At 40.2% G+C, this 24,452-nt stretch overlaps 1 protein-coding gene across 4 annotated transcripts in view; it reads right to left on the bottom strand.

Moving 5' to 3' along the window:
- JMJD1C (jumonji domain containing 1C) overlaps window positions 1-24,452 on the bottom strand; it is a 169,564-nt gene that overhangs the window by 54,215 nt on the left and 90,897 nt on the right. For 3 of the 4 annotated variants that reach the window (XM_089510532.1, XM_089510531.1, XM_089510530.1), the window contains exon 4: window positions 6,035-6,140. In XM_089510532.1, the coding sequence (XP_089366658.1) occupies window positions 6,035-6,041 (7 nt within the window). In that variant the 5' untranslated portion in view covers window positions 6,042-6,140. Of the gene's footprint in view, window positions 1-6,034; window positions 6,141-24,452 lie in introns of those variants that run through there. The other variant, XM_089510529.1, reaches the window with a different exon arrangement.

The raw sequence follows: 24,452 nt of genomic DNA, 5'->3' as shown, positions 1-24,452 counted from the left end.
GTGCAGCCCCTGGAGCACTCCAACAGGGCTCCAGCAGGCCTGCATCAGGCTCCACCTTGCCCTCTGCCCTCCTCCTCCTTATGAATAGAAGAGCAGGGAAAGGAGGAGGAGGAAGGAGGAGGAGCCAGCCGGCCAGCAAGAGCAAGAGCAAGCCAGAGAGAGGTTGGTTGCTTCTTTAGGGGAGGGGGGTTAGCCTTCTATTCTGAATTGCATTTTAGTAGTTTCCATGCTAGTAACTTGTTAGTATTATTATTATTATTTACTTGCCCTTGGTGGTCTCTTTGCAAAAACTCCTTTCAGCTCCTTGTGCTTTTCTGGGTTGAGACAGTGGTGCATGCTTTCTCCCTTCTATTCTGAATTGCATTTTAGTAGTAACTTGTTAGTATTATTATTATTTACTTGCCCTTGGTGGTCTCTTTGCAAAAACTACTCTCAGCTCCTTGTGCTTTTCTGGGTTGAGACAGTGGTGCATGCTTTCTCCCGTCTATTCTGAATTGCATTTTAGTAGTTTCCATGCTAGTAACTGTTATTGTTATTATTATTATCATCACTCCGGGGGCGGAGCATGCGGCCTCGCCCCTGGAGGGTGGAAGCTCCACCCCCAGCACGTGGCCCTGCCCCCGGAGGGTGGAAGCTCCACCCCACTGCTTCGGCCCCCCCAGTTGTCCGAGGAACAGCAACCCGGCCCACGGCTCAAAAGGGTTGCCTACCCCTGATTTAGATGTTAAAAAGCATAGGGGACAAAACTGAACCCTGAGAGACTCCACAGGCCAATGGGCAAGGAGTCAAACAGGAATTCCCCAGCACCACCGTCTGAGAATGTCCCTGCAAGAAAGAACGGAGCCACTGTAGAACACTGCATCCAAACCCTATCCCAGAGAGGCGACTCAGAAAGATTCCATGGTATATCAGAGGTCCAGTAGAACCAATAGGGACATACTCCTCCTGTCCAGTACCATGTGTAGGTCGTCCACCAAGGAAGCCAAAGCAGTTTCTGTCGCATACCCAGGTTTGAAACCAGACTGACATGGATCTAGATAATCCATGCCATCCAGGAACACCTGGAATTGAGAAGCCAATTAGGAGTAATTATCTAGTGCAGTAGGATCTATGGACGTTTTTTTCAAAAGAGGTCTTACCACAACTTCCTTCAGGCATGTTGGGACCTTGCCTTGTTGTAAAGAGGCATTAATCACTTCCCTTACCTGCTCAATATGGAAAGTTTACTCAGTTTATTGAAACGTATTGTACCATCTCTCTCAAAAAATGTTTGTAATTGTGTTTCTCACAGCAAAAATAACAAAACATCCTGTAGAAACTTAAAGATTAACAATGTTTATTTGGCATACACCTTTATGGACTGTAGCCACTTCATCAGATGCAAAATGAATCTGATAAAATGGGCTACAGTCCATGAAAGATTATGCCAAATTCAATTTGGCAACCTTTAAGGTTGCAAGGTAGTTTTTCAGCGTGACAGATTAACAGTTACTCTCTTTGATGTCATGCAGGAAAGAAAGAAGATTAAGGAGCTCCATGTTTGTTTCCAGATGTTTTCTCAGCAATTCCAAAGTTTTTGTTGACTGCCTCTATGATGACTGCAATGACAGAGTATAGACATACATCTTTTATAATTTTTATAACCTCTTTTCTAGATCAAATATTTTACAGGTATCCACACTGGTAAGAAGAATGCGAATCAGGAAACTGTAAAAACAGCAGCTGTACAACTCCTGTTATGTCTGATGCCTATTCTTGGTGTTTCCGTCATTTTAATTTCAATTAGAATTACTAAGGGAAAATGCCTGGATGATCATGGAAAAAGGAATAGCACCAACAACACATGGTAATTATCCCCATGTGTTGTGGACACAGGCAAGTCAAAGTTAAGTTTCATAACACAGCACTGCTTTCCTGGAATTAAAACAGTGATTCCAGAACTGAGTAAAGTGCTGTTTTAATTATCAAAGTCCTTCCCTCTGACCCAAATCCTAGCCAATTCACATCCTGGCAAGTTCTCTGGGCTGGCAATGTCGTATGAAACTTCACTGCTTGTAGATTCAGTCTGTTCTGTTCCTTCTGACTCATCATCCTGGATGGGTGATCTGTGACTAATTTTCTCTTTGACAGTCTCTTTATGAATTGTCCCAAGTCAGTTTCTGCACCTGTGTAGAGTGTTCCTTTAATTACTTTTAAATGATTAGTACTGTTTTGCTATCAGTACTCCTTTAATTAATTAGTAGAGAGGAAGAGAGGAAAAAGTAGAGAAAATCAGTAATTAAGGTTACTTTGTATAATAGGAACAAAACCTAACAAGGGGCAGTTCAAAGAAAAGCAACTGAAGATGAAATTATTCATAATTCCTTACCCAGGACCTATATGAAAGAACAGAATGGACTAACTCTGCAGAAAAAGGTTTAATTTTAAACTATAAGGTTCTCCTGAAAAAGCCCTTTGACTTTCCTGCGCATTTCATTACAGACCAGGTTCGGCAAGACATAGGGCAAGGATGAAGAAAATTCGAAAAGTCAATGAGGTTTAAAACTTTATTATGGGGATGATCCCTAAAAGCATAAAATATAATAATATTGAAGCAATTCCAAAGAATAAGGCAAGCTGTGTAAACACTCTGAATTTCCAACATACCTGTTGACAAAGTACTAAGCTTGGGCAAAACTGTACCATTAACTTTGAAAGGACAACAAGCTAATAATACACAGCATGTGTATGTATGCACAATGTCCAGCCTTTCTTCACAAAATGAAAGGATAAACACTGAACACCACCACCAAGTGGCAAGCTATCTTCCAAAGTATGGCCTGTTACAGACTGCCAAAATAAAGCTGCTTCGGGTCTCTTTGGAGGTATGCTATTTAAATGATGCATGGGTCCTAAGAGTCCGGAGGTCGCGCCAAAGCCACACTCCATTCCTAAGCATTGGAGTGCAGCTTTGGTGCAGCTTCTGGATTCTTAGGATGCATGCATCATTTAAACAGCATACCTCCAAAGAGACCCGAAGCAGCTTTATTTTGGCAGTCTGTAACAGGCCTATGATACTTCTTGCTGTAATATCATGCAGTAAACTAGTCTTCCTCAACTTGGTGCATTCTGTATGAGTTGGGTTACAACTCCTACAACTGTCCATGGAATTATGAGAGTTGTAGTGCAATGCATGTGGGAAGGTGCCAGGTCAGGGAAGGGAGGCTGCAATGAAACAGTAATTGGCTTGCATGTCAGATTAGATTAAGAAAGGCATCTCACAAGAGGGATAGAAAGACGTGTGTTTATGGGGACAGACTGGATAGTGAAAGCCAATAGTGCTGGCAGAACTGGATAGCTATACATATGCAGGTAAATATCAGAAATTGGGACTGGTTAGTTAGTTGCAACTGGTTCCTTGTCACAAAAATTAAGGCACATCTAGCACAATAAGACAGTAACTTGGAGTATAATTTCAGTTTTTTTGTGGTATAACTTTTAGCCTAAGTAGCCTAACTGAATGGTGATGGAGAGAAGCACTGCATTCTTGCTGAGGCAATAACGAGATGGCAGAAGAGCACCACAGATGTTCATTTTTTAAACATTCTGACGGTTAATAAAAAAACAAAGCACTAAAAAGCAATTATTTTAATTTTTGGGGGGGGATGAGTTAGTGATATTTATTTATTTACTTATTTATTTGGTGTCTCCTATGCCAGGTGATTTTTAAACATTGCGCTGCTTCCAGATGGGGCTGTGCAGCTGTGACATCACCGTGCCGGCTCTGGTGCTTTGTGGCGTCGCAGCGCCACCGCAAAAAGGAGCCACTTTCGGGTACTCCTTTTTTATGCTCCACAGCAGCACTGCCCAATTTGCTTGCTGCGGCGCTCCTGCAGAGCAAAGAGAGGCACCAGGGAGGCGCCTCTTTTTGGCGGTCTGTACCCCGCCTATGATTATTATCTTAACAGTGATCACTAATAAGCTAACACATGTATTGTGATGAAAAGCTTTATTCAAATTCTAAGGGTCTGACCTGGAGATGACATTGGGCAAAGGCTTTCATCATAACATTTGTGTTAACATCCTATCGTTGGGGGGTGGGGGTCCCTGGGCCATTGTTATGATAATGATTTCTTTTGCATTTCACTTCTTACATATGGTGCACCCACCCAAGTATCTGGGTAAATATCTGCCAGCTAAGGCAATACTGTACATCTGGTGAAGTGAGCTGCAATCCAGGAAAGTTTATGCTAAATAAAATGTGACTTCTTTAATACACCACTAGATTGTTTTTTGTTTTTAAAACAAATTTTCCAAGCCCTAGGAACAATCTGAAAGATCTTCCCTAGTTGTCTTCTAGAAAGTGTTTTAACATTATAAAGAAATGATAAAAGAAGTGTGTGTGGACCTAAATCACAAATACAGACTTATTAAAAAAATTAGTGACCTATAGCTGTTCATTATGTATACCAAGATCCATAAACTATACTCAAGAAAGCTAAATACTGTATACAGTGCAGGTTATTTTATACACACAAAGAGGTACATCTTTCATTTCAATTATTTGTTGCTTATTAGTCTCCGTCCCCGATACATCTGAGTCCAAGGATCTCAAAATCTAAATAATTAAGTGTTTTGGAGGATTAAAAAATCAAATACAGTAAACATGGAACTTCATATACCAACTTTCCTTTTACAACTAACAATACTTAACTAATTCAGAAACATGCACTAAGTTTTAGTTCGTTTAATTTTAGAATTTATCAGAATCCCTCCACCACAGGTGATGCCCTCTCCATTTTGAAACAGTAGTAATTCAGACCCTAAACAAAAAAACCTGATTAAGTGTGAAAAGTACTATAAGAATACAACTACCAATGTTGTAAAAAGATGTAGATTATGAGAAACAGGAAAGTCACAATGGTGCTCCCAAATAGGAAACAGGACCTAAGTACTGGTTTTGGCAATATGGACTAAAACAAGAAAAATGTAAATATTATCAGGCATCTCACTATCTCTTTTAAGAGGTGTACAAACTGAAGGAATAGGGCTTTTAATTATAAAACTCATTTTATAAATCTTATTTAAAACAATTTTAGAAGTCAGGCTAACACAGATTTAACATTTGATATTGGTTACAGTGATAACTGGCTGAGAAAAGTATTCCTTCATTGGTATTAGAAAATCTTCATCTGCTGTATATTAAAACTTGGGACACTTTAGCATTAGTGTCGGTTTCTCATGCTCCTTTGCCTTTGCACTGACCTAAATGTGTTGGACAAACCCCAAGAAAAAGCTCCGACTGAGATTGCATTTTGGGTGGCATATACTTTGGCACTAGCACTAGCAAGTGGAAGTGTGGGTGTACTGTGGGTTGCTATTGTAGGACTACTGCCTTAGTGCCGGCTTCCCGGAAGTATTTGGCTGACCACTGTGGGAAACAGGATGCACTAGACAGATGTTGGCTCTGATTCACAGGACTCTTCTTCTTAATGGGAAACAGAATGACTGAAAAGGACTTCCAGTCCCTGTAGAATATGCTTTGCTGAAAATGTGCCAATTCAGAATGATATATGTAATTAAATTAGATATATCACCCTGGGTCAGCAATGCTGAGGAAGCTCACTGCTCTTGCATACTCAGTGTTCTCTTTCTTCAACACACCACTTCCTACCACTCAACTGCAAAATGCAATTTTAAAGTTTACTACTCAGAAGAAAGGATAAAGGATCTGATGGTTCAGACGGATACAGAATCATTCATGAATGATGTAATTACAGCTGACTTTTGAAAGTACTTCCTCTGAACATAAGAAAAACCAATGAATCAAAACCAAGAGAATTGCTGAACTATTTAATCTTTGCATTTATACAGTTTTACTGCCAAATAGTTTGTCCTAGTTAATACATAAAGAACAAATATCAAGTAACTAAAATTGATCAAATTATGAAAATAAATCCTCATATTTATTTACAGTATAAAATTTTATCCAATCATGGTTCAGTATTCATTTTCACAGCCTGTGAACAGATAAAAAATAATTCTCAGTAATTACCTTGCATAAAAATCTCTTGCACCTTTTGTTCCTTTACCCAGATTTTTACTTCCTCCTGAAGCTGTGGGTTGTCCCTGAGAACTGGGTTTAAACTGTCTATGTCGTCCTAAAGAAAACAATTAAGAACACTGTATGTTATATACAGTCAATATTATATGAAGTTATTCATATAAGTAAAGTATGGTAAGAACATTTAAAAAAAAATCAGAAGTGCTTGATGTTGTTCCAAGTGTTTAATTCCTCACCCCAAAGTCTAAGTTATCTAGAAGAGCAAGTTGCTTACTTATAATGGGAACTGTTTGAGTGGTCATCTGTGAACTCATAGGATTGGGCCTTGCACCTGTGCAGAGCCATGACTGGAACATAAGCAGCTTTGGCAGGAACCTCAACCACTTCGGATGCATTCTTCACCATGTTTCAGTATTTTCTCCCCAGTTCCATGTCTGGTACAATATATGAAAGATGAAGGAGGAGAACGTGGAAAATAGGAAAGGGAGGACTGTATGAGATCACAGATGACCACTTATAGAGATGTATTTACAGACAGGCAACCCATCTTTCTTTTTTGTGGTCTGTGACCCACACAACTAGTACATCACCATGTTAACTTACCAGAGGAGGATACGTGTTACACTAGAAGAGAAGAAAGAACAGTGTGTCCAAAAGAAGTATACCTCACATCAAGTCTAGCAAAAGTGGGTGTCTGAGACCCGACTACTGCCTTGCTGCCATCTAGGATAGAGAGTTCATGAAGAAAGGCACCAAGCCAGCCTGTAGTCAGAGAGGGGAGGGCGAAGGGAGGGTTGATTGGGAAGAGTGGCAGCAGGAGGGGAGAGAGGATCCAGGGGAAGCCCGAGAAGGAGGGGCGAGGCCCTTGGAGAGGGTGATAAAAGGTGAGGGACAGGAGAACGCAGGGGGGAGGACACGCGGAAGAACTGGACGCGCAGAGGCAGTCGGCGGAGGGCTAGAAAAGGTAACCCAGAGCCTTGGTAGGGAAGGCCACCTTGTGACTCTACAAGGGAGACATGGGCTGATAAGAGTTGGGCTGCACCTGGATGTAAAGCTCCGTGACCCAAGAGAGGAAGGAGACTTCAGATACTTCCATGAAGGAGACTGGAGGCGAAGACCAGGGGAGACTCTAGAAGGAGAGTGGTGAGACCTGAAAGCCGAACAGTGGGAGCAAGGGTCAAATCCCGAAGAAGTGGACAAACCTGAAGTGGAAGTCTTCCAGAAGTGTTTTGGATGGGACCGCGAGCCAGACGTGGGGTCACAGTGAAGTAACTGAAAACTCCTACGCTGGGCTGTGTGGTGCTTGGGTGACGGGAGTTATAGTTTGTGTTGAGTAAATTTGAAGCATCTATACAAGTGTGTTTGTGGGTTTATTGGCTGAGAAATCGAAACTTCCTGCCCATGTGTATCCAATATGTCGCAGGGAGTGAATACCCTGCCCACACCGCCCATTTTTCAGAATGATCACAGTTTCCTGTAGTTGACATTGGGTACATTAATATGCAAGACAAACTGTCATGGGTCCACAAGAAAAAAATTGTGAAGACACCATCATATCTTTCTTCAGTTCTCCAGGGCATAGCAAAGGAAACTGGCAGTCCTCTCTCTATAAATCAGAACTCATCAAACCTCTAACTAGTATAAAAAACTTGCAATTGTGAAGTCAGGATTGTACAAGAAATCTTTAAGGGGAAACCCTGTGACAAGTAAAGCTGTGATAAAACTTTGGTTATGAGTCCAAATGAATAACCAACTTAACCTGTGAAAAACCAAATTATGTTGGGATATCTCTCTAGAATGTATATAACACACGCATACAACAAACTGATGTGACCTCGAAAGGGACCTTAAAGGTAAGCAAATGAAAAATTTATGTGGCAAGTAGCTCAAATGGTTTGTAGTTTCAAAAAGGACACCTGAAAGTGACCATGATGTTGTTACAAGAGATACCATTCTGTAAGTTTACTTTTGAGGTAATACATTTATGAGGTAGAAAAGACCAGTGAATGGCCCAGTCTGATGGGACTAATAATGACAGAAGAACAGAGGGTTAAGAAGTCACTTTATTGACAAATGATTGCAGAATTAATCAAGCAGATGATAAGAAAGAATTTGCTACTCAAGCTAAGAGACACTGACATATAACTTGGAGATGTTTCTCACACTGTTGTTCAAACCAAGGGGAAATGTTGAAGTATGCAGAAGCATGTGCACCAAACTTGTGAGGTTTCTGACAAAGCTATTCAATTCTGGAATATTGTGATTGTGGCTTTCCCTGGGTGCAAAACTTAACAGCTGTGACATATAATAAAGACACATAAAAAGAAAAGCTAGTATGTTTTCAGAATCATATACAGGTTTAAATACTTAATATCTTGTATGTTCAAAAGAACTCCCAATTATTTCACTTCAGGATAGCAACATGCTTTTGTGAACCTGAAGTTCTGTAAGCTGTTAATGCTATTGGTATAATATGGCCTCAATAAAATTGATGTGGTTGATGATGTTGTGTAACTTCAAGTACTTACTTATTGAGATCCTAAAGTGCACAATACACAGGATTTTCTTGGCATGATTTGTTCAGAGAGGGTTTGCCCTTGCCCTCCTCTGAGGCTGAGAGAATGTGACCTGCATGAACCCTAGTGGGTTTTCCTGGGATTCAAATCCTGGGCTCCAGAGTCATAGTCTAACACTCAAACCACAACACCATGTTGGCTTTCATCAGTAAAATTAGTGTTACCCTAAAAATGAATATATTGAACTATTTGCTCCAGAATTACAAAGCATACCAGAACAGACAAATTTCCAATGCATTTTTATTTATCTACAAATGGAATCTGAAATTTTACTCTAAACATCAAATTCCATAATTTCTGAAACAGGTGTTAATCCTTTTTTCACTCTACAGTTTTGAATTTTTTTAAAATGAGAAAAAAAACCCAACAACCCATAAGTCTTCTCCAACCAAAATAATGCTTAGGTGGTGGTTCAAGTGGTTGAGACGCTGACTCTGTTGACTGTAAGATTGGCAGGTTGACAGTTCGAGGCTCAAGTACTGCATGATGAGGTGAGCTCACATCACTAGTCCCAGCTTCTGCCAACCTAGCATTTTAAAAACATGCAAATGCAAGTAGATAAATAGGTACCACTTTGGTGGGAAGGTAAACAGCATTCTGTGCATTCATGCTAGCCACATGGCCACCAGAGCAGTCTCCTACAACACTGGATCTTTAGCTTAGTAATGGAGACGAGCACCAACCCCTACAGACAGGCACGATTCGACAACCTCTACCTTTACTTACCTTTATGAATTCTTTGTATTGTACAATATGTTATATGGTTGGTTTATACGGCTTTTGCCTAGTTTGAAATAGTCAGATAGGAAAAGGGCATCTGGAACTCTTGAATTTTAATATCTGTATACAGTTTGAAACTAAATGAAACTTAAAAACACCATTAAATTTGATCATAATGGGCAGATGTAATACTGTGGTTAAGACAGAAATGTATCCGAGCATGAGATTAATGGGAGGAGTGCAAGATCACACCGTCCTCCTCCCAATTAATAAACTTTGGGGATCATTAGATTGGACCTTAGAAGGTGCTTATTTTAATAAGTGACCACATACATATTTTCCAAGTATCCTTCACTCACAATACCAGTCAACTGAAACAGTGATGTTTACTATTAATATTCACTCTCTGGAATCTATATCAGGGGAAACTAGAAGTTTCCAACGGGAGGTCGTATTAGAAATTTTAAAACCAATATTTAAAGGATAACTATATCCGCATAAGCTTCTGAACAGTGAAACAACTCCTACCTGAACAATTTCTCTTTCAATTTTTACAACTTAGACTTTTTTTAAAAAAAAGAAGAATTAGGATGATGTCACATATAATAATAATAATAATAATAATAGTAATAATAAATTTTATTTGTATACCGCTTTTCCATAGATCAAAGCGGTTTAAGACCATATAAAAACCATTAAAAACATCTCATAAAAATAGATAACATCCACTAATACAAATTATACAAAATCTGAACATAGTCATTCAACAGGGTAAGGCAGAGAATCAATGGGAACGGGAATACACAGCTACATTTTACAGGGGGGAAGGCTTGAGAGAAGAGGAAGGTTTTGAGCCTCTTTTAAAATGTTACCAGGGAGGTCACATGACGGAGCTCCTCGGGGAGACCATTCCAAATTTGTGGGGCCGCCACTGAATAGGCCATACGGGATGTAGAAACATGTTTGGAAGATGGAATTTCCAACAAACTCTTCCCAGACGTCCTGAGTGTGCGGGGCGGATTATATGGGGAGATGCGGTCCCTCAAGTAACTCGGGCCCAAGCCATATAGGGCTTTATAGGTAATAACCAACACCTTGTATTGTACTCAGAAGCGAATAGGCAGCCAGTGGAGATCCTTCAGAATAGGTGTTATATAGTCAAACCTGGATGCACCGGTGACCAATCTGGCTGCCATGTTTTGTACTAGCTGAAGCTTCTGGGCTTGGTACAAGGGTAGCCCCATGTAGAGCGCATTACAGAAATCTAGACCAGAGGTTACCAGAGTGTGTACCACAGTTTCAAGGTCCCTTTGGCCCAGGTAGGGTCGCAGTTGGCGTATCAACCGAAGTTGATAGCAAGCACTTCTGACCGTCGCATCTACTTGAGATGTCAACTGCAGAGACGAGTCCAGAAGTACTCCTAAACTGCGAACTTCGTCCTTCAGGGGAAGTGTGACCCCGTTCAGGACAGGTGGATAAACTTCTGTCCCCGGGCCTGGGGAACCTATCACAAGCACTTCCATTTTCTCTGGATTCAGACTGAATATACAGTCGGCCCTTCTTATACACGGATTTTTCATACATGGATTCAAGCATCCATGGTTTGAAAATCTTCAAAAAAAGTATAAATTTCAAATATCAAACCTTGATTTTCCATTTTTATAAGGGACACCATTTTGCTATGTCATTATATTTAATGGGACTTGTGCATCCACAGATTTTGTTATCCACGGGGGATCTTGGAACCAAACCCAGCATATAACAAGGCTCCACTGTAATGTTAAAGCAGTGTTGTCTGCAACTGTGGATTTCAAATTCAACCAAAAAACCTGCATTGAGGGTCAATGATTATTAGGCTAGAGGTAAACATTACAGTCAGGATTCAGGAAGGGTAAAGGCCTTTACATTCTTTGTATGGTAAGAAGATAATGTATTGTTGTTGCTGTTGTGTGTCTTCAAGTTGTTTCTGATGCATGACAACCCTATGGTGAACCTATAATGAAGGTTTTTTTTTTTGGCATGATTTGTTCAGACGAGATTTGCCATTGCCTTCCCCTGCAGCTGAGAGCATGTGACTTGTCCAAGGTCACCCAGTGAGTTTCATGGCCAAGACGGGGATTCAAACCCGAGAACCCTGGTGTCCTGAGTCAAAGTCCAGCACCCAAACTACTATACTACACTGACTCTAGATAAATGTATTACTGAAGCAGAAAATAGCAATGGCATGAAGTCTAGACAGTACTGGTCAGCACACTTATTTTCTATTAAAATGTATTAAAGTTTACATTGCATTATCCACATGAGATGAGATCTATGGGTGTGGGTACCTCATTTTACGTTTTTTTTTTAAAGGAGATATTAAGAAATCTGACAATCACTGCTGTTCACCATTGTAGGCTTGTTCAGCTTGGTGAAAAGAAGACTGAGGGATGACATGATTGCACTCTTTAAATACCTCAGCGGCTATCATAGAGAGGAGGGGCAGATCTATTTTCTCCTGCCCAGAGGACAAGACCAGGTCTAATGTTCTGAAATTACAGGAGAGTAGACTGAACATTAGGAAGAATGTCTTGACAGTAAAAGTGGTTTCAAACAAAACAAATTGCCTTGAGAGGTGGTGGGGTCTCCTTCTTTGGACATCTTCAAAAAGGAGTCTGGACAGCTACGTATGTGCTGGGGATGCTTTAGCTCAGGGGTAGGCAACCTTTTTGAGCCAGGGGCCAGGTTGCTGTCCCTCAGACAACTGGGGGGCTGAAGCCGGGGGTGGAGCGTCCACCCTCCGGGGGTGGAGCCGCATGCCAGGGGTGGAGCTTCCAACCCCCAGGGGTGGAGCCACATGCTGGGGGTGGAACTTCCACCCTCCAGGGGCGGGGCCACATGCCAGGGGTGGAGCTTCCACCCTCTGGGGGCAGAGCTTCCACCGAAGCATCATCATCATCATCACCACTACTATCATTGTTACAGCAGACCTTTCAGCAATAAATGCACCAAAAATACACAGAAATGCACTTTGGAAAGTCACACTCCTCCTCCTCCTCTTTCTCATCCTCCTCCTCCTCCTCTTTCTCATTGAGAGGGAATTTTGCAGAAAGAACACCAAGGGCAAGTAAATAATAATAATAATAATAATAATAATAATAATAATAATATTAAAGTTACAGGGATGGAAATTACTAAAATGCAATTCAAAATTAAAGGCAGCAAGCATGCACTGGCTCAACCCAGAAAGCCACAAGTAGTTGGTTGTAGCTTCAGCTAACCCCTTCCCCCAATGAACCAACCTCTCTTGCCCTGCTGTGGCTGTGGCTCCCTGGCTCCCTTTCTCCCTTGCTCTGCACTCCTTCTGCCTCTCCTCCTTCCCCTGCTCTCTTAGGGAGGAGGAGGACGAGGGTGGAGGGTGAGGTGGAGCCTGCTGCAGGCCTGCTGCAGCCCCTGGAGCCCTGTTGGAGTGCTTCAGGGGCTGCACCGGGCCTCCTAGATGGGCACCGCCATTTTGTTTTTCAAAATGGCAACAAAGTCTCGCGTGACCTTTGCCATCCTGAGATCACACGAGACTTCGGCCACCATTTTGAAAAATAAAATGGCGCCCGGAGTGACGGAAAAACGGGGCGATCGGCGGCAGGACTGTGCAGGGGCTGGTGGGAAGGCCTCGGCGGGCCGGATCCGGCCCGCGGGCCGTAGGTTGCCTACCCCTGCTTTAGCTGGAGATCCTGCACTGAGCAGGGGGTTGGACATGAGGCCCCTTTGAACTCCACAATTCTATGATTTTAACAATGTCCTCCAACTCACCCCACATAGTAAACAATAAAACAAACTATTAAAACAAACATACACATAGCAACACAAAGTAACTATAACATCAATAAACACAGCAAAATCAGCAACACGATTTCAAACAGTAAACAGATAAATAGAAGTAGAGTAAACAATTCAATAGTTAACTGAGCAAGACAAACCTTTTTATCAAGGGACTAAAAGTAAGTAACAACGAAGCTATTTAGAATTTCCTTAGAAGGTTTGTATTTTTCAAACTACAGCTCATCACAGTGCACAGCAAAGGTCTTCACGGATTTCTACACAATAAATACTAATTCCATGTCCAACAATTACTTCTAGGACAGGATACTGATTTGATTTTGAAACCACCCAAAACATTACAAATTTAAGAATTATGAACCAGCCTCAGATAGATTTTCATATACAGTGGGCCCTTGGTATCCCTACTAGGGTTTGGTTCCAGGACCCCTGTGGATACTAAAATCTGTGAATGCTCATGTTCCATTAAATACAATGGCATAGTATTAAATACAATGGCCCTTATATAAAATGGGAAAATCAAGGTTTGCTTTTTGAATTTTTAAAAAAATATTTTCAAGCCATGGATGGTGGAATCCGTGGATTCAGAGGGCCAACTGTACTTCTTAAACTGTTGTATAATCTAGTTTAGTCATAGCTATATCATGTTCAAAGCATACAGGTATGAATTTTTAAAACATTCATTTCAGCTGCTGCAAATACAGAAAAGAAGACTTTTCAGCCCTCATAGAGGATAGCAACACATGTTCTTGCCATCTGTGATCTAATTAACTACAGCTCTCACTAGTTGCTTAGAGATAGATGATTTAAGACAAGAAATGAAATGAAAATTGGTACAAATGAGCAGTTCTTTAAAATAGAACCTTGCTTTTTAGACATTTGTGCTTTAACATGCAACAGCAGCAGCATACTACTTAAATATAGAAAATAGTTTTCCTATAACAAAAAGTAACAATCTAAATTCAGCCAGGATTTTAATTCAAAGAAGTTCTGGAAAATCAGTATGCACAGACTTGAGTCTATGAAAGCTCATGCTACCAACTCCTATCTTTCAGTTAGTCTCAAAGGTGCTACAAGATCCCTTTGCACACAAAATTTTAATGACAGTGTATTTGATTCTTAAAATAATAGGTGGTTTTGTGCTACAATTTGTTTGATAAGATCCCACAGAAGTTTACCCAGCCATGACGATGAGCTTTCAGAACAGTGCGCTATTTGCTATATAAAGTTCTTGCTACCGTGTCTCCCTGAAAATAAGGCACTGTCTTATATATTTTTTTCCTCAAGAAGACACACTATGGCTTATTTTCAGGGGATGTCTTATTTTTATTAAGTATGGTACAACAATCTACATCATTTATTCAAATATTGTTAAGTCATCTTCTTCTGGAACATCGTCATAACTCTCCAAAACCAGAATTCCATTCTGAATTTCTTGCAACTCCATTTCCTTTAGAACCACTGGCCCCAATCTTTCCGCTCTCTTTCCACCCCTTTTCGTTCCACACCGGGCCTATCACTATGTCTTATTTTCTGATTATGGCTTATATTGCGCAATTGCTTAGAAATCCTGCTATGGCTTATTTTATGGGTATGTCTTATTTTAGGAGAAACAGGGTATATAAAGGGTGAATGTGGCCACAGGGCATATTAGTGTGCCACAGCGTATCTATGTTCATGTAGTGATTCATGTGTGTTGTACATACAATGTTTCATGGTGTAAAATGTCTGAAGTCCTCAGGGAGGTGCAACCTACCATACACTACTATCCCGTATCATTTTGACATCTTTCACATGCTACTGTAAATAGATTTGACACTTGTGTAGTTCTGATCTCTATGGTTTTTATTGTAATAGTTTGACATTCGACTGCATAGTTACAAACTACCAGAAATGAGAAACCAATATGACAAAATTCTTTGCCATATATTCTGTAGCCCAAGGAAGGAGATATTGGTCAAATCTCAGCTCTGTTGATTATTATTTTCCTCACCAAACATTTCTGCAGTCTCTGTTTTTGTGATTTCACAGAAACCAAATGTTAATATTTTCTGTGACCTAGATAGAACAGCTTATGTGCTGCTGCTATATAAGCAATTTAAAGTTCTATTCTCAGTGGTACTGGCAGCTACACATGCAAGAGGGGAGCATAACAATTTCATCACTATTTGTACTATGAATGAGGAAAAACTTTACTCTAAACAATGATCGGTTAAAAACAACAAGGAAAGAAGCCAAGCAGGGTTAAGCCTGGTTAGTACTTGAATGGAAGACCAGCAGTGAACACCAGAGATCTCCAGGCAAGGTTGGGAAAGAATTCTGTCTAAAACATAGGACAGCTTCTGCCAATCTGAATTGGCAATACTGGGCTAGGAGGGCAGTGAGTATAACACAGCTTCCTATAATCAAAGGACTATTAGGAAGAAGATTCTCTTAAATCTCACATGTTAAAAATGTTCTAATAAATTCTAGTAACATTTTAAAAAGCAGAACGACATAGGAAGATGCTCGAAATAATTGTACTGTGTTTACAACTTAAGAACCTAAACGAGAAATGAGCAAAATGGGGCCCTCTGGCCACATTCAGCCTCAAGGTTTTTTATTGTTGTAGCAGCCCTCTGCACCTCTGGACTTCCTGGAGGCCTGTCTTGCTTTAAGAAAGAGAGAGGGGGGGAAAAGAAATAGAAGGGAGTGTCAGCACTTCCTGGAAACCTTTCAAATAGGCTGCTGGTCCCCCTGGGGCATTTAAAATCACAAAATACCTGTTTTTTTCAAAAGGATTGGCGGACTTCCAGCCAATTCTAATTTTGTTTGTGTTTCTCTCTCTCATTTTTTGGCATCTTATGACAGTTCAGGAAGCCCCCACAGGGTTCCAGAGGCAGAAAATGGGGCCCCTGATCCACCACACATGTCTATCCCTGCTTTAGACATGCACAAAGACATAGCAGCAGATGCCAAAATTTCAAAGACAGTATATGATGTGAAGCCGAAGGCTTTCACAGCCATCATCCATAGTTTTTTTGTGGGTTTTTCAGGCTATGTGGCTGTGTTCTGAAAGAATTTATTCCTGACGTTTTGCCAGTATCTGTGGCTGGCATTTTCACAGAATGCTGGCATGGAAGTGAGGGAGTATACAGTTGGCCTTCTGTTTTCGTGGGGGACCTGTTCCAGACCCCCTCATGAAAACAAAGGCTCCTACTTACAGTATTCAAGCCCGTAGGCTTGAATGGAGCGTGCCCCCGTGTGCACACGCCATTGCAAATAACGGAGGTTGCCCCTCCACGTATATTCAAGGGTGTGACTCTCAGATCTGTGCATTAGGAGGGGCGGCTGTATATATTGTGTGACCCTTGTTTGGGAGGAAGTGGTTTACATGTTAATCTCTGTCTTGGTCTGTTGTTGAATGCCAAGGCTTCAGGGTTGGAGGATATGCGAAGGGGATTTTTGTCTATTTAATCAGTATAATCAGTATGTGATACTTAAATATACTACAGCCCATTCCCAAGCTATAATACATAGTTTCTTAAATGGGGAGAAAACCAGCAAGACAGAATTGTTGAACTTTTGTTGGGGAGTGGGAAATGAAATACATAGTTGTGATATTCCAGTCAGAGAGAGGAAGCATACTATGGGCAGAAACTGGCACCTTAGATGAAAACATCAAATGGAGATTTTGAAAACTTCACATAGCTGGCTATCATACTGATCCTTTAGAACCCATAACTGGAAGTAGTAATTAGTGGGTACAAGCATACCCATTCCCATACTTTGAGAACAAGTATAGCAAACACGGAAGTAGTTACTGACCTTCCAACATGTACTTTTACTTTTACTATGCCTTTACTTTTACAAATATTTTCAGGGGGAAAGCACATTTTAAACGTCCTGCTTTGCAATCTTTATTAGTTTATTTATTATCTCATCTTTCTTGTACCATAGGACCCTACCTAGGCGGCTTACAACAAATTCTTTGCAAAATCTTTGCCTGCATTTTCTAGCATAGTAAACACTTGTTTTATATATTTATTTTAAAAGATTAATACAGTTCCTTTCGACTGATCTTCACGATACAGAAAAAATATCACGTATGGAAAAATACAATATATGGTAAAATTAAATCAATAGCATAACAACTATAGTAACAGATAAAAATCATGCATAGTGCAATAATTTTATCATAGAAAAAGCCTGGGAGGAGGGGAGGAAGAGCTACTTTTATCTCGTACATCAGGAACAGAAAAATGGGTGCGAATCAAATTTGGAGAAGATTTCCATAGCAAGGGAGGTGGGACAGAAGCAAACCTGTCCCTGTATTATTATGCATGGAACCTTGTAAAGTGGAGCTATCTAGAGCAAGGTTTCAAGCAACAACAATATCAGTACAGGTTGAATCTCCCTTAACTGAAATGCTTGGGACCAGAAATGTTTGGGATTATTTTCTGAATTCTGGAATATATACACATAATAAGATATCTTGGAGATGGGACCCAAGTTTAAACATAAAATTTATTTATGTTTCCTATACATCTTATACATAATATTTGTTGTAGAATTTTGTGCATCATAAAACCACCCAAGTAGACAATTTTGGATTTTGGAGTATTTTGGAATTCTCGGTAAGGGATATCTGTACCATAGGCAGGTACATGGAAGAGAAGGCAATCTTTCCAACACCACAATCCAAAACATTCAGATTAGAAACAGCATCCTATACTGCATTAAAAGTGGAGATGAAGAACTATCATCAGTCAGCAAAAATACCAGCAACATACCCAATAATAATCTGCGAGCGTACCCATCCATCCCACTCTCCTCCATGGAAGCCTGCTCTGCCACCTCATGCTGTTGGAGAGGTGACTGTAGGCTCCCTAAACTTATACCAGAAGAGTATAAATCCTGGCAGGTTTTAATAAGCTGTATGAATTCCATCTCAGGACCAATTCAGCACACTCTCTCTCAATAAAATGTTTTTAATATTTTCTTTACACTCAGTATGAAATTTGCCACCTGCTCCTATGCATGTTTACTTAGAAACAATGCATGCTCATTCTCTCACACATAGCAACAAAGGAAGTTATCTGTATGAGGCCAATAGTCCATCCAGCCCAGTACTGTCAAAACTGATTGGCAGCAACTCTCCAATGTTTTAGGTAAAAAAGTTTCAAGCCTTATGTAGAGATGGAAACTGAAACTGAGATGGTGCTCTTCCAGTGAGCTATCAGAATCTACCTTTGCATCAAAATCTACTAATAAAAGCTCTCTCAAACAGTGATTCCCAGGTTACTTGATGCAGGGGACTGGCGGTTTTTCCCTCCTGAAGTGTCTGTGTATAGGAACATATTTGCATCGATTGGCTATAACTGTTTCTTTTTTTCTTGGAAACTTGACATGGAGTGGCAGCCAACAGCTCACAGATTGGTAGGAGTCCACTGATAACTACTTTGAATAGCAATGTTCTAGAGGATTTGCAAGGCTTTCTAACTGTCACATGTCTGACAATAACAACTGTGAGGAACTCTACTACCCTAATTCAGGTCGCTGAAAAAGAATACTGATAGTGGGGATGAGTGGCTTTTCCGATGAAAGGGTTGGTGTGCTTGGTTCTACAACTGTCACTAATACTGAGGCTGAGCATTTGCCTATTCCTTAATTTTCAGCATATGTCTGCCTGATCCATTGTTTTGTATTTCGCTTCATTTGGTCATTTTCTAGGTTCTACAGAAAATTAAACTGATCCTGAGGATTGCAGGGTGCCAATCCCCACAATGCAAAAGTATTACTTCTTTTTTCCCTTCCTAATAATGGCCTGTTATAGACAGCCAAAATAAAGCTGCTTCGAATCACAGTGGAGGTATGGTGTTTCAATGATGCATATGTCCTAAGAATCCAGAAGTCGCACCAAAGCCACGCTCCAGACTGGAGCATGGCTTTGGTGTGGCTTCTGGACTCTTAGGATGCATGCATCATTGAAACACCATACCTCCATTGTGACTCGAAGCAGCTTTATTTTGGCTGTCTGTAACAGGCCAAAGAGAACAATTTACTACAATGGGGATAGCTTCTATTTTGCAGTACTGTCCCTAATCTTTAATAACACTCATAATTATTGATTTAAAAAAACTAAAGCATTTACCCTTTTAAATTTTATAGAAGCTGTCATGAATGTTAAGATGTCTGGGTTGTAGCAAAACAGTTTAATTTTTATGCAATACATATTTATCAAACATTTTAAGTTCTTAAAGTAGTAAAATAAGTATTTTATAGTTTTAATATTTTCATTCAGATTTCTACTTTTTCATCAGAGAAAGCAAAATGAAACTACAAAGGATATATGGGGTGGATTATTGTACCGTATATACTTGTGAGACAGCCGGCCCCCTGAGCCTCATCTCCACCCTGGCTGCCTCTCGGGAGACAGTGAGGGTGATGGGGGGGGGGGAGGAAGGGCTTCCAAAGAGACAGCTGGGTTTCAGAGGAGGGGGGAAGAAGGGGGCTGAGAGTTTTACCCTTGGCTTATCCAAGGGTCATCTCAAAATCCCTAATTTTGGCCCCAAAAGCTACCATCGACTCATACAAGAGGTTGCCTTTAGTCAAGTATATATGGTAAGTTCTTGATGTTCTTATCTTTCATATCTCTACTCTTAACAACCGTAAAAAAACAAAAAACTGGTCATGTATGGGTTAAACTGAACTTGAAACTACTTGCTTTATAAAAGCTTATATATCTGAAAGAAACATGTAGGAGTATGCAGCCTGATATGCAAAAAAGCCTGGGCAGAATTCACAATGTTCCTCCTCTACAGTATGTATTCTTTTAAAAATGTGATGTGGACTTTATCTGCTGTGCGAATCATAAGACAAATTTCAAAAGCCATATTGTGCTAATAAAGTTATTAGGCCAAAAACAAAGAAACTAAAACTCTGTGTGAACTTTTGCGACCATAGGTCTCTTCATCAAGCAAGTTTTAAATGCAGAGCATTAGGGGGTTGGTTGGTTTGAACGATTTAGCCTGATTGTTGACTTGAGATATCACCTCAATACATACTGAAATGCCTGCAAGCCATTCAAATACTGCACAACAAAACTATAGGTATATCAATGACAGTACCCAATCAGTCAGGTTTTGTGAGTTGGCATAAAGGCCAAAAAAACAGGAGATTTCATACGAGTTGCTCAATATGTGTCAAGATTAGTTTCCTCCAATACGTAACATGAACAGAGTACCACAAAGGAGCAATATGGTGGAAGGAACTATTTCCCAAGAATATTTCTTCTCCTTTATCTTCTCTGTAATAAAAGGTGGATCTCCCTTGTCCACCAATATCTTACCGTATATACTTGACTATAAGTCGACCGCATGTATAAGTCAAGGGTAGTTTTTGGGGCCAAAATTATGGATTTTGATGTGACCTTTGTGAAAGTCGAGGGTAAAACTTAGGGGCACATGACAAAGGAGCTAAAGGATGAAGCAAGGAAAACAATGCCACACAACTTACAAAATTTCAGCAGGCACAATTGCTTGTGCTCAACCTAAAGGCTGCATGGATGAGAGAATAAAGGGGGTCAATGCTTCCATGGCAGATTATGCTCTTACTTTTCATCAGGGAATGGTTCCTTTTTTGATAAGAGTTAAAGTATAGTACTCTTACACTGACCTATGGATAAGCTGACTCAGGTTTTTGGGGTCAATGTTTTGACTGAAATTTCTAGACTTAAACATGAGTATATACAGTAAATTGTAAATTAAACAAGTTTTAATTTGTAGCTGGCAGTGGCTGGTGCACAGCCAGGCACTCCATAACAGTCACAGAATTGGACAGCAATTATCCTTCAGAATGAGAGGAAGGCATGCAGGAAAAAGCCTTGTAGAGGCTGCTCAAGTTTTTTTCCAAAGCCTCATATGATTTAAATAACTTTGACAGATCTTTGTGAAATTCAACAAAATGTCACCTCACCTTCTTGGCCTCCACCTCTTCTGGAACATCACTTTTAGGCTTATGGGTAAAAATAATAATCAATATTTGTCACAGAATTCTTTTTGAGGTCTACCAGATTGGTACAATAGGAGGGCATACTTAGGTATAGAATGAAGGGTAGGTAACTCTTTTCTCCCTGTGCACCGTATGACCCCCCCCCCCCCATTGCCTCCCCATCACATGGCAATTAAACTTTAGAGAAACTGGTACCTATAGAAGTTGATTCTTTACGCTAAGTTGTAAGTGAGAAGAGGACAAATTTCCTATAGGAGAAAGATAAAAAAGCAGGGTAGGGAGATGGAGATGAGTGGGAGAAAAATATGTTTGTTATATCCGTACAGGGTTAAATAACATGGATTGGATGCCCTTCTCCAAGTACTCTGAATATGTGTTAAATCCTGGCCATGTACGTGTTTGCTTGGCTCCATTTTTTAACCTTGGTGTGTGTGTGTGTTCGCGTGCGCCTTGGAAACTGCTGAGAATATAAAAGGAGAGGGCTATCTTTTCACTAGCCATCTTTTCCTTTCTTTTCACGGGCTGCATCTTTACTATGCGCCATTGAGTCTTTGCTCTGTCCTTCTCGTCTCAAAGCCTGTCTCTTCCTTCCTTATAGCCTCCATCCTACTCTCTTTGGTAATCATTTTCCTTGCACTTTTTTCTCTTCTTTTATGCTTCAATCTCCAACCATTATTCATTCCATTTTCATTTGCAGTCCAGCCAGTATTTTGAACTCCCACTGAAAACAACTGTGGAGCATTTTATTTTATTTTGTCTTGGATTTAATTTATGGGTAATCTTGATTGATAAATGAACTAATTAATTGAAAAGCCACTGTTTACATGTTGGAGCAGGATCTGGGAGAAAGAAACACTGGCTTTACTGTGAGATTTCATTTTCAGCAGGGGAAGTGAGGGAGGCGCAATCCACATCAGAATGTCCTTTTAAAAATTAGCAAATTGCCTTGAACTGTGTGTTTAAAGTATCAGGGTTAGGTTTGGAAATATTTTTGTTGCTTACTTAAAGTAAACAAATTTGATGATGAGCAGCTATCTGAAGAGTTTTTTAAGAACAGCAAATAGTAATTGGCTTCATCTCCTGATCCAGCAATTTTATGGTACAGTGGGCCCTTGCCTTACTCGGGGGATCCGTTCCGGCCCCCCCCCCCGCACAAGGCGAATTCCGCCTATGCTGGAGCCCAATTCATTTGAATGGGGCTCGTGCATGGCGGTGCGGCGGTGCCACGAGCGCACGTCCCATTTATTTGAATGGGACGCGCTCCCCCTTGTGCTGTGTGCGCTCCTCGCGGCTTAAGCGTGTACGCTCAAGTCCACGTAAAGTGCACCCGCCTATAACGCGGGCGTACTGTATTTTACTTTTGTACTTAAGACAGATGTGACGTATCAACTGTTACAATCATGCTCTGATCTAACCAAGAGATAACTGAAATACAGAAGGCCTGCAATATTTTCTTCCATAGATCTACAATAAGACCTTTTGAATTGCTCAATAAATATCAAAACTCAGCTCTTGCTTTCAAAAACAAGTGGAAAATTTCTTAAATGAGGCATATGCTTTCCCCCATGATCACCAAGAAAGATAAATAATTAAGGTTAAAAAATAGATTTGAGAGACGTTTTGGAAATTAAGGTAATTTGGGTCTCAAAAAGTACAGACAGAATAGATATGTATTGCATATTGGCCCTCCGTTTTCACAGGGATCCATTTTGGACCCCCTGAGAAAATGGAGACTCGCCAATATAGAAACCCCATGATGGGGCACACGTCTGCGTGCGCGTGTGGGGCATGCCCCATTGAAAATTACGGAGGTCATCCCTCTGTGAATACTGAAGACTGCAGACCTCAAGTCTGTGAGAAAGGAGGGGGCGACTGAACAATAAGGAATGAACTAGAATACTAGTGGTGTTCTTAATACAACTACAAGATTAACATATTTAATTCTAAGTTTTAAAATGTAACAAATTAATATAAATATAGAATAATGGGTTTTTCACTTAAGAAATAAATTTGTGTGACAATGTTGCTTATCACCAACATACCCTAAACTCACCATATCCAATCTGATCTTGGAGGCTAAACAGAGTCAGCCCTGATTAGTACTTGGACGGGAGACTGTGAATGAAGACCAAGTGTTCTAGGCTGTGAAAGAAGACCAAGTGTTCTAGGCTATATTTCAGAGGGAGGCACTGGCCAAACCATCTCTGAGAATTCCTTATCTAAGAAAACCCTATGAAATGTGTGAGATTACCATAAATTGACAGGCAACTTGCAAGGTGTGCATGCATGGACTCACTAGAGATGTGAAGGCCTGAAATTTTTTTGGAATAATTCAGAAGAAAACCAATTTTCTCATTGTTTTCCATAAGCCTTTTTTGTCGTCCCCCCCCCCCCCCCCCCCATTGAAATAAGGAAAACAATCAATTATGGATTGTTTTATTCTAGCATGATGAATAAAGTATTTAAGACAAGGAGTTCACATATTCTGCATTTCTAAAAACTATGTACACTATGAGATTATTCTAATTTCTGTGCACTGAATGTGGAGGATAAGCCAGTCCTAGCAGTTACAAACTGATTTCTCCAATGGAAGAGCAAGATGAATTTCATCCTTTTGGGTGGCATTGAAAGAATCTGGCCCATGTTTGGAAACACACTAAATCAAGAAATAAACTGTCACGTGAAAGGGTAGAGAAGCTTGTTTCAATCTGGATAAAATTTCGGTTTTTACAAGTCAATGAGAACTGTAATGATGACAAACACAACAAAGCAGCAACAGAGCATGAAACTGATAATGATAACCAGGGCTGCATCCACAATGCAGAAATAATCCAGTTTGACACTACTTTAACAACTGCCATGGCTCAATGCTACAGAATTCTGGGAACTGTAGTTTTATGAGACATTTATCCTTCTCTGTCAGAGAGCTCTGATGCCACAACAAACTCCAGTTCCCAGAATTCCCTATCATTTATCCATGACAGTTAAAGTAGTGTCAAATGGGAGTATTACTGCAGTGTGGATGCATCCCAGAGCTTGAAAAACAAGTATGATTATATTTCATGCCAGGTCATTCATCTTAGTCCTTCTTCCCATCTACACACTTCCCCACCTCAATTCTTTTTATGGGAATGTGTGCTTTATGTCTATTTGATACTGTGGAGTGGAAATATAAATAATTTTTCTTTGTTACTAATGTTAATGGTTTCTTCTTTTTTTATTGTTTGTTGCTTGTTACACATAAACTAGCAAGCCAATGAAGTTCCACACAGTTCAGAAGATTGTTACTCCATTTGTTACGTAAC

Source organism: Sceloporus occidentalis, unplaced genomic scaffold, assembly GCF_023333645.1.
Source record: "Sceloporus occidentalis isolate IW3139 unplaced genomic scaffold, rSceOcc1.0.p SCAF_2, whole genome shotgun sequence".
Taxonomy (NCBI): Eukaryota; Metazoa; Chordata; class Lepidosauria; order Squamata; family Phrynosomatidae; genus Sceloporus; species Sceloporus occidentalis.
The sequence above is the reverse complement of the archived record's forward strand: the minus strand, read 5'-3'. Positions and strand labels throughout refer to the sequence as shown.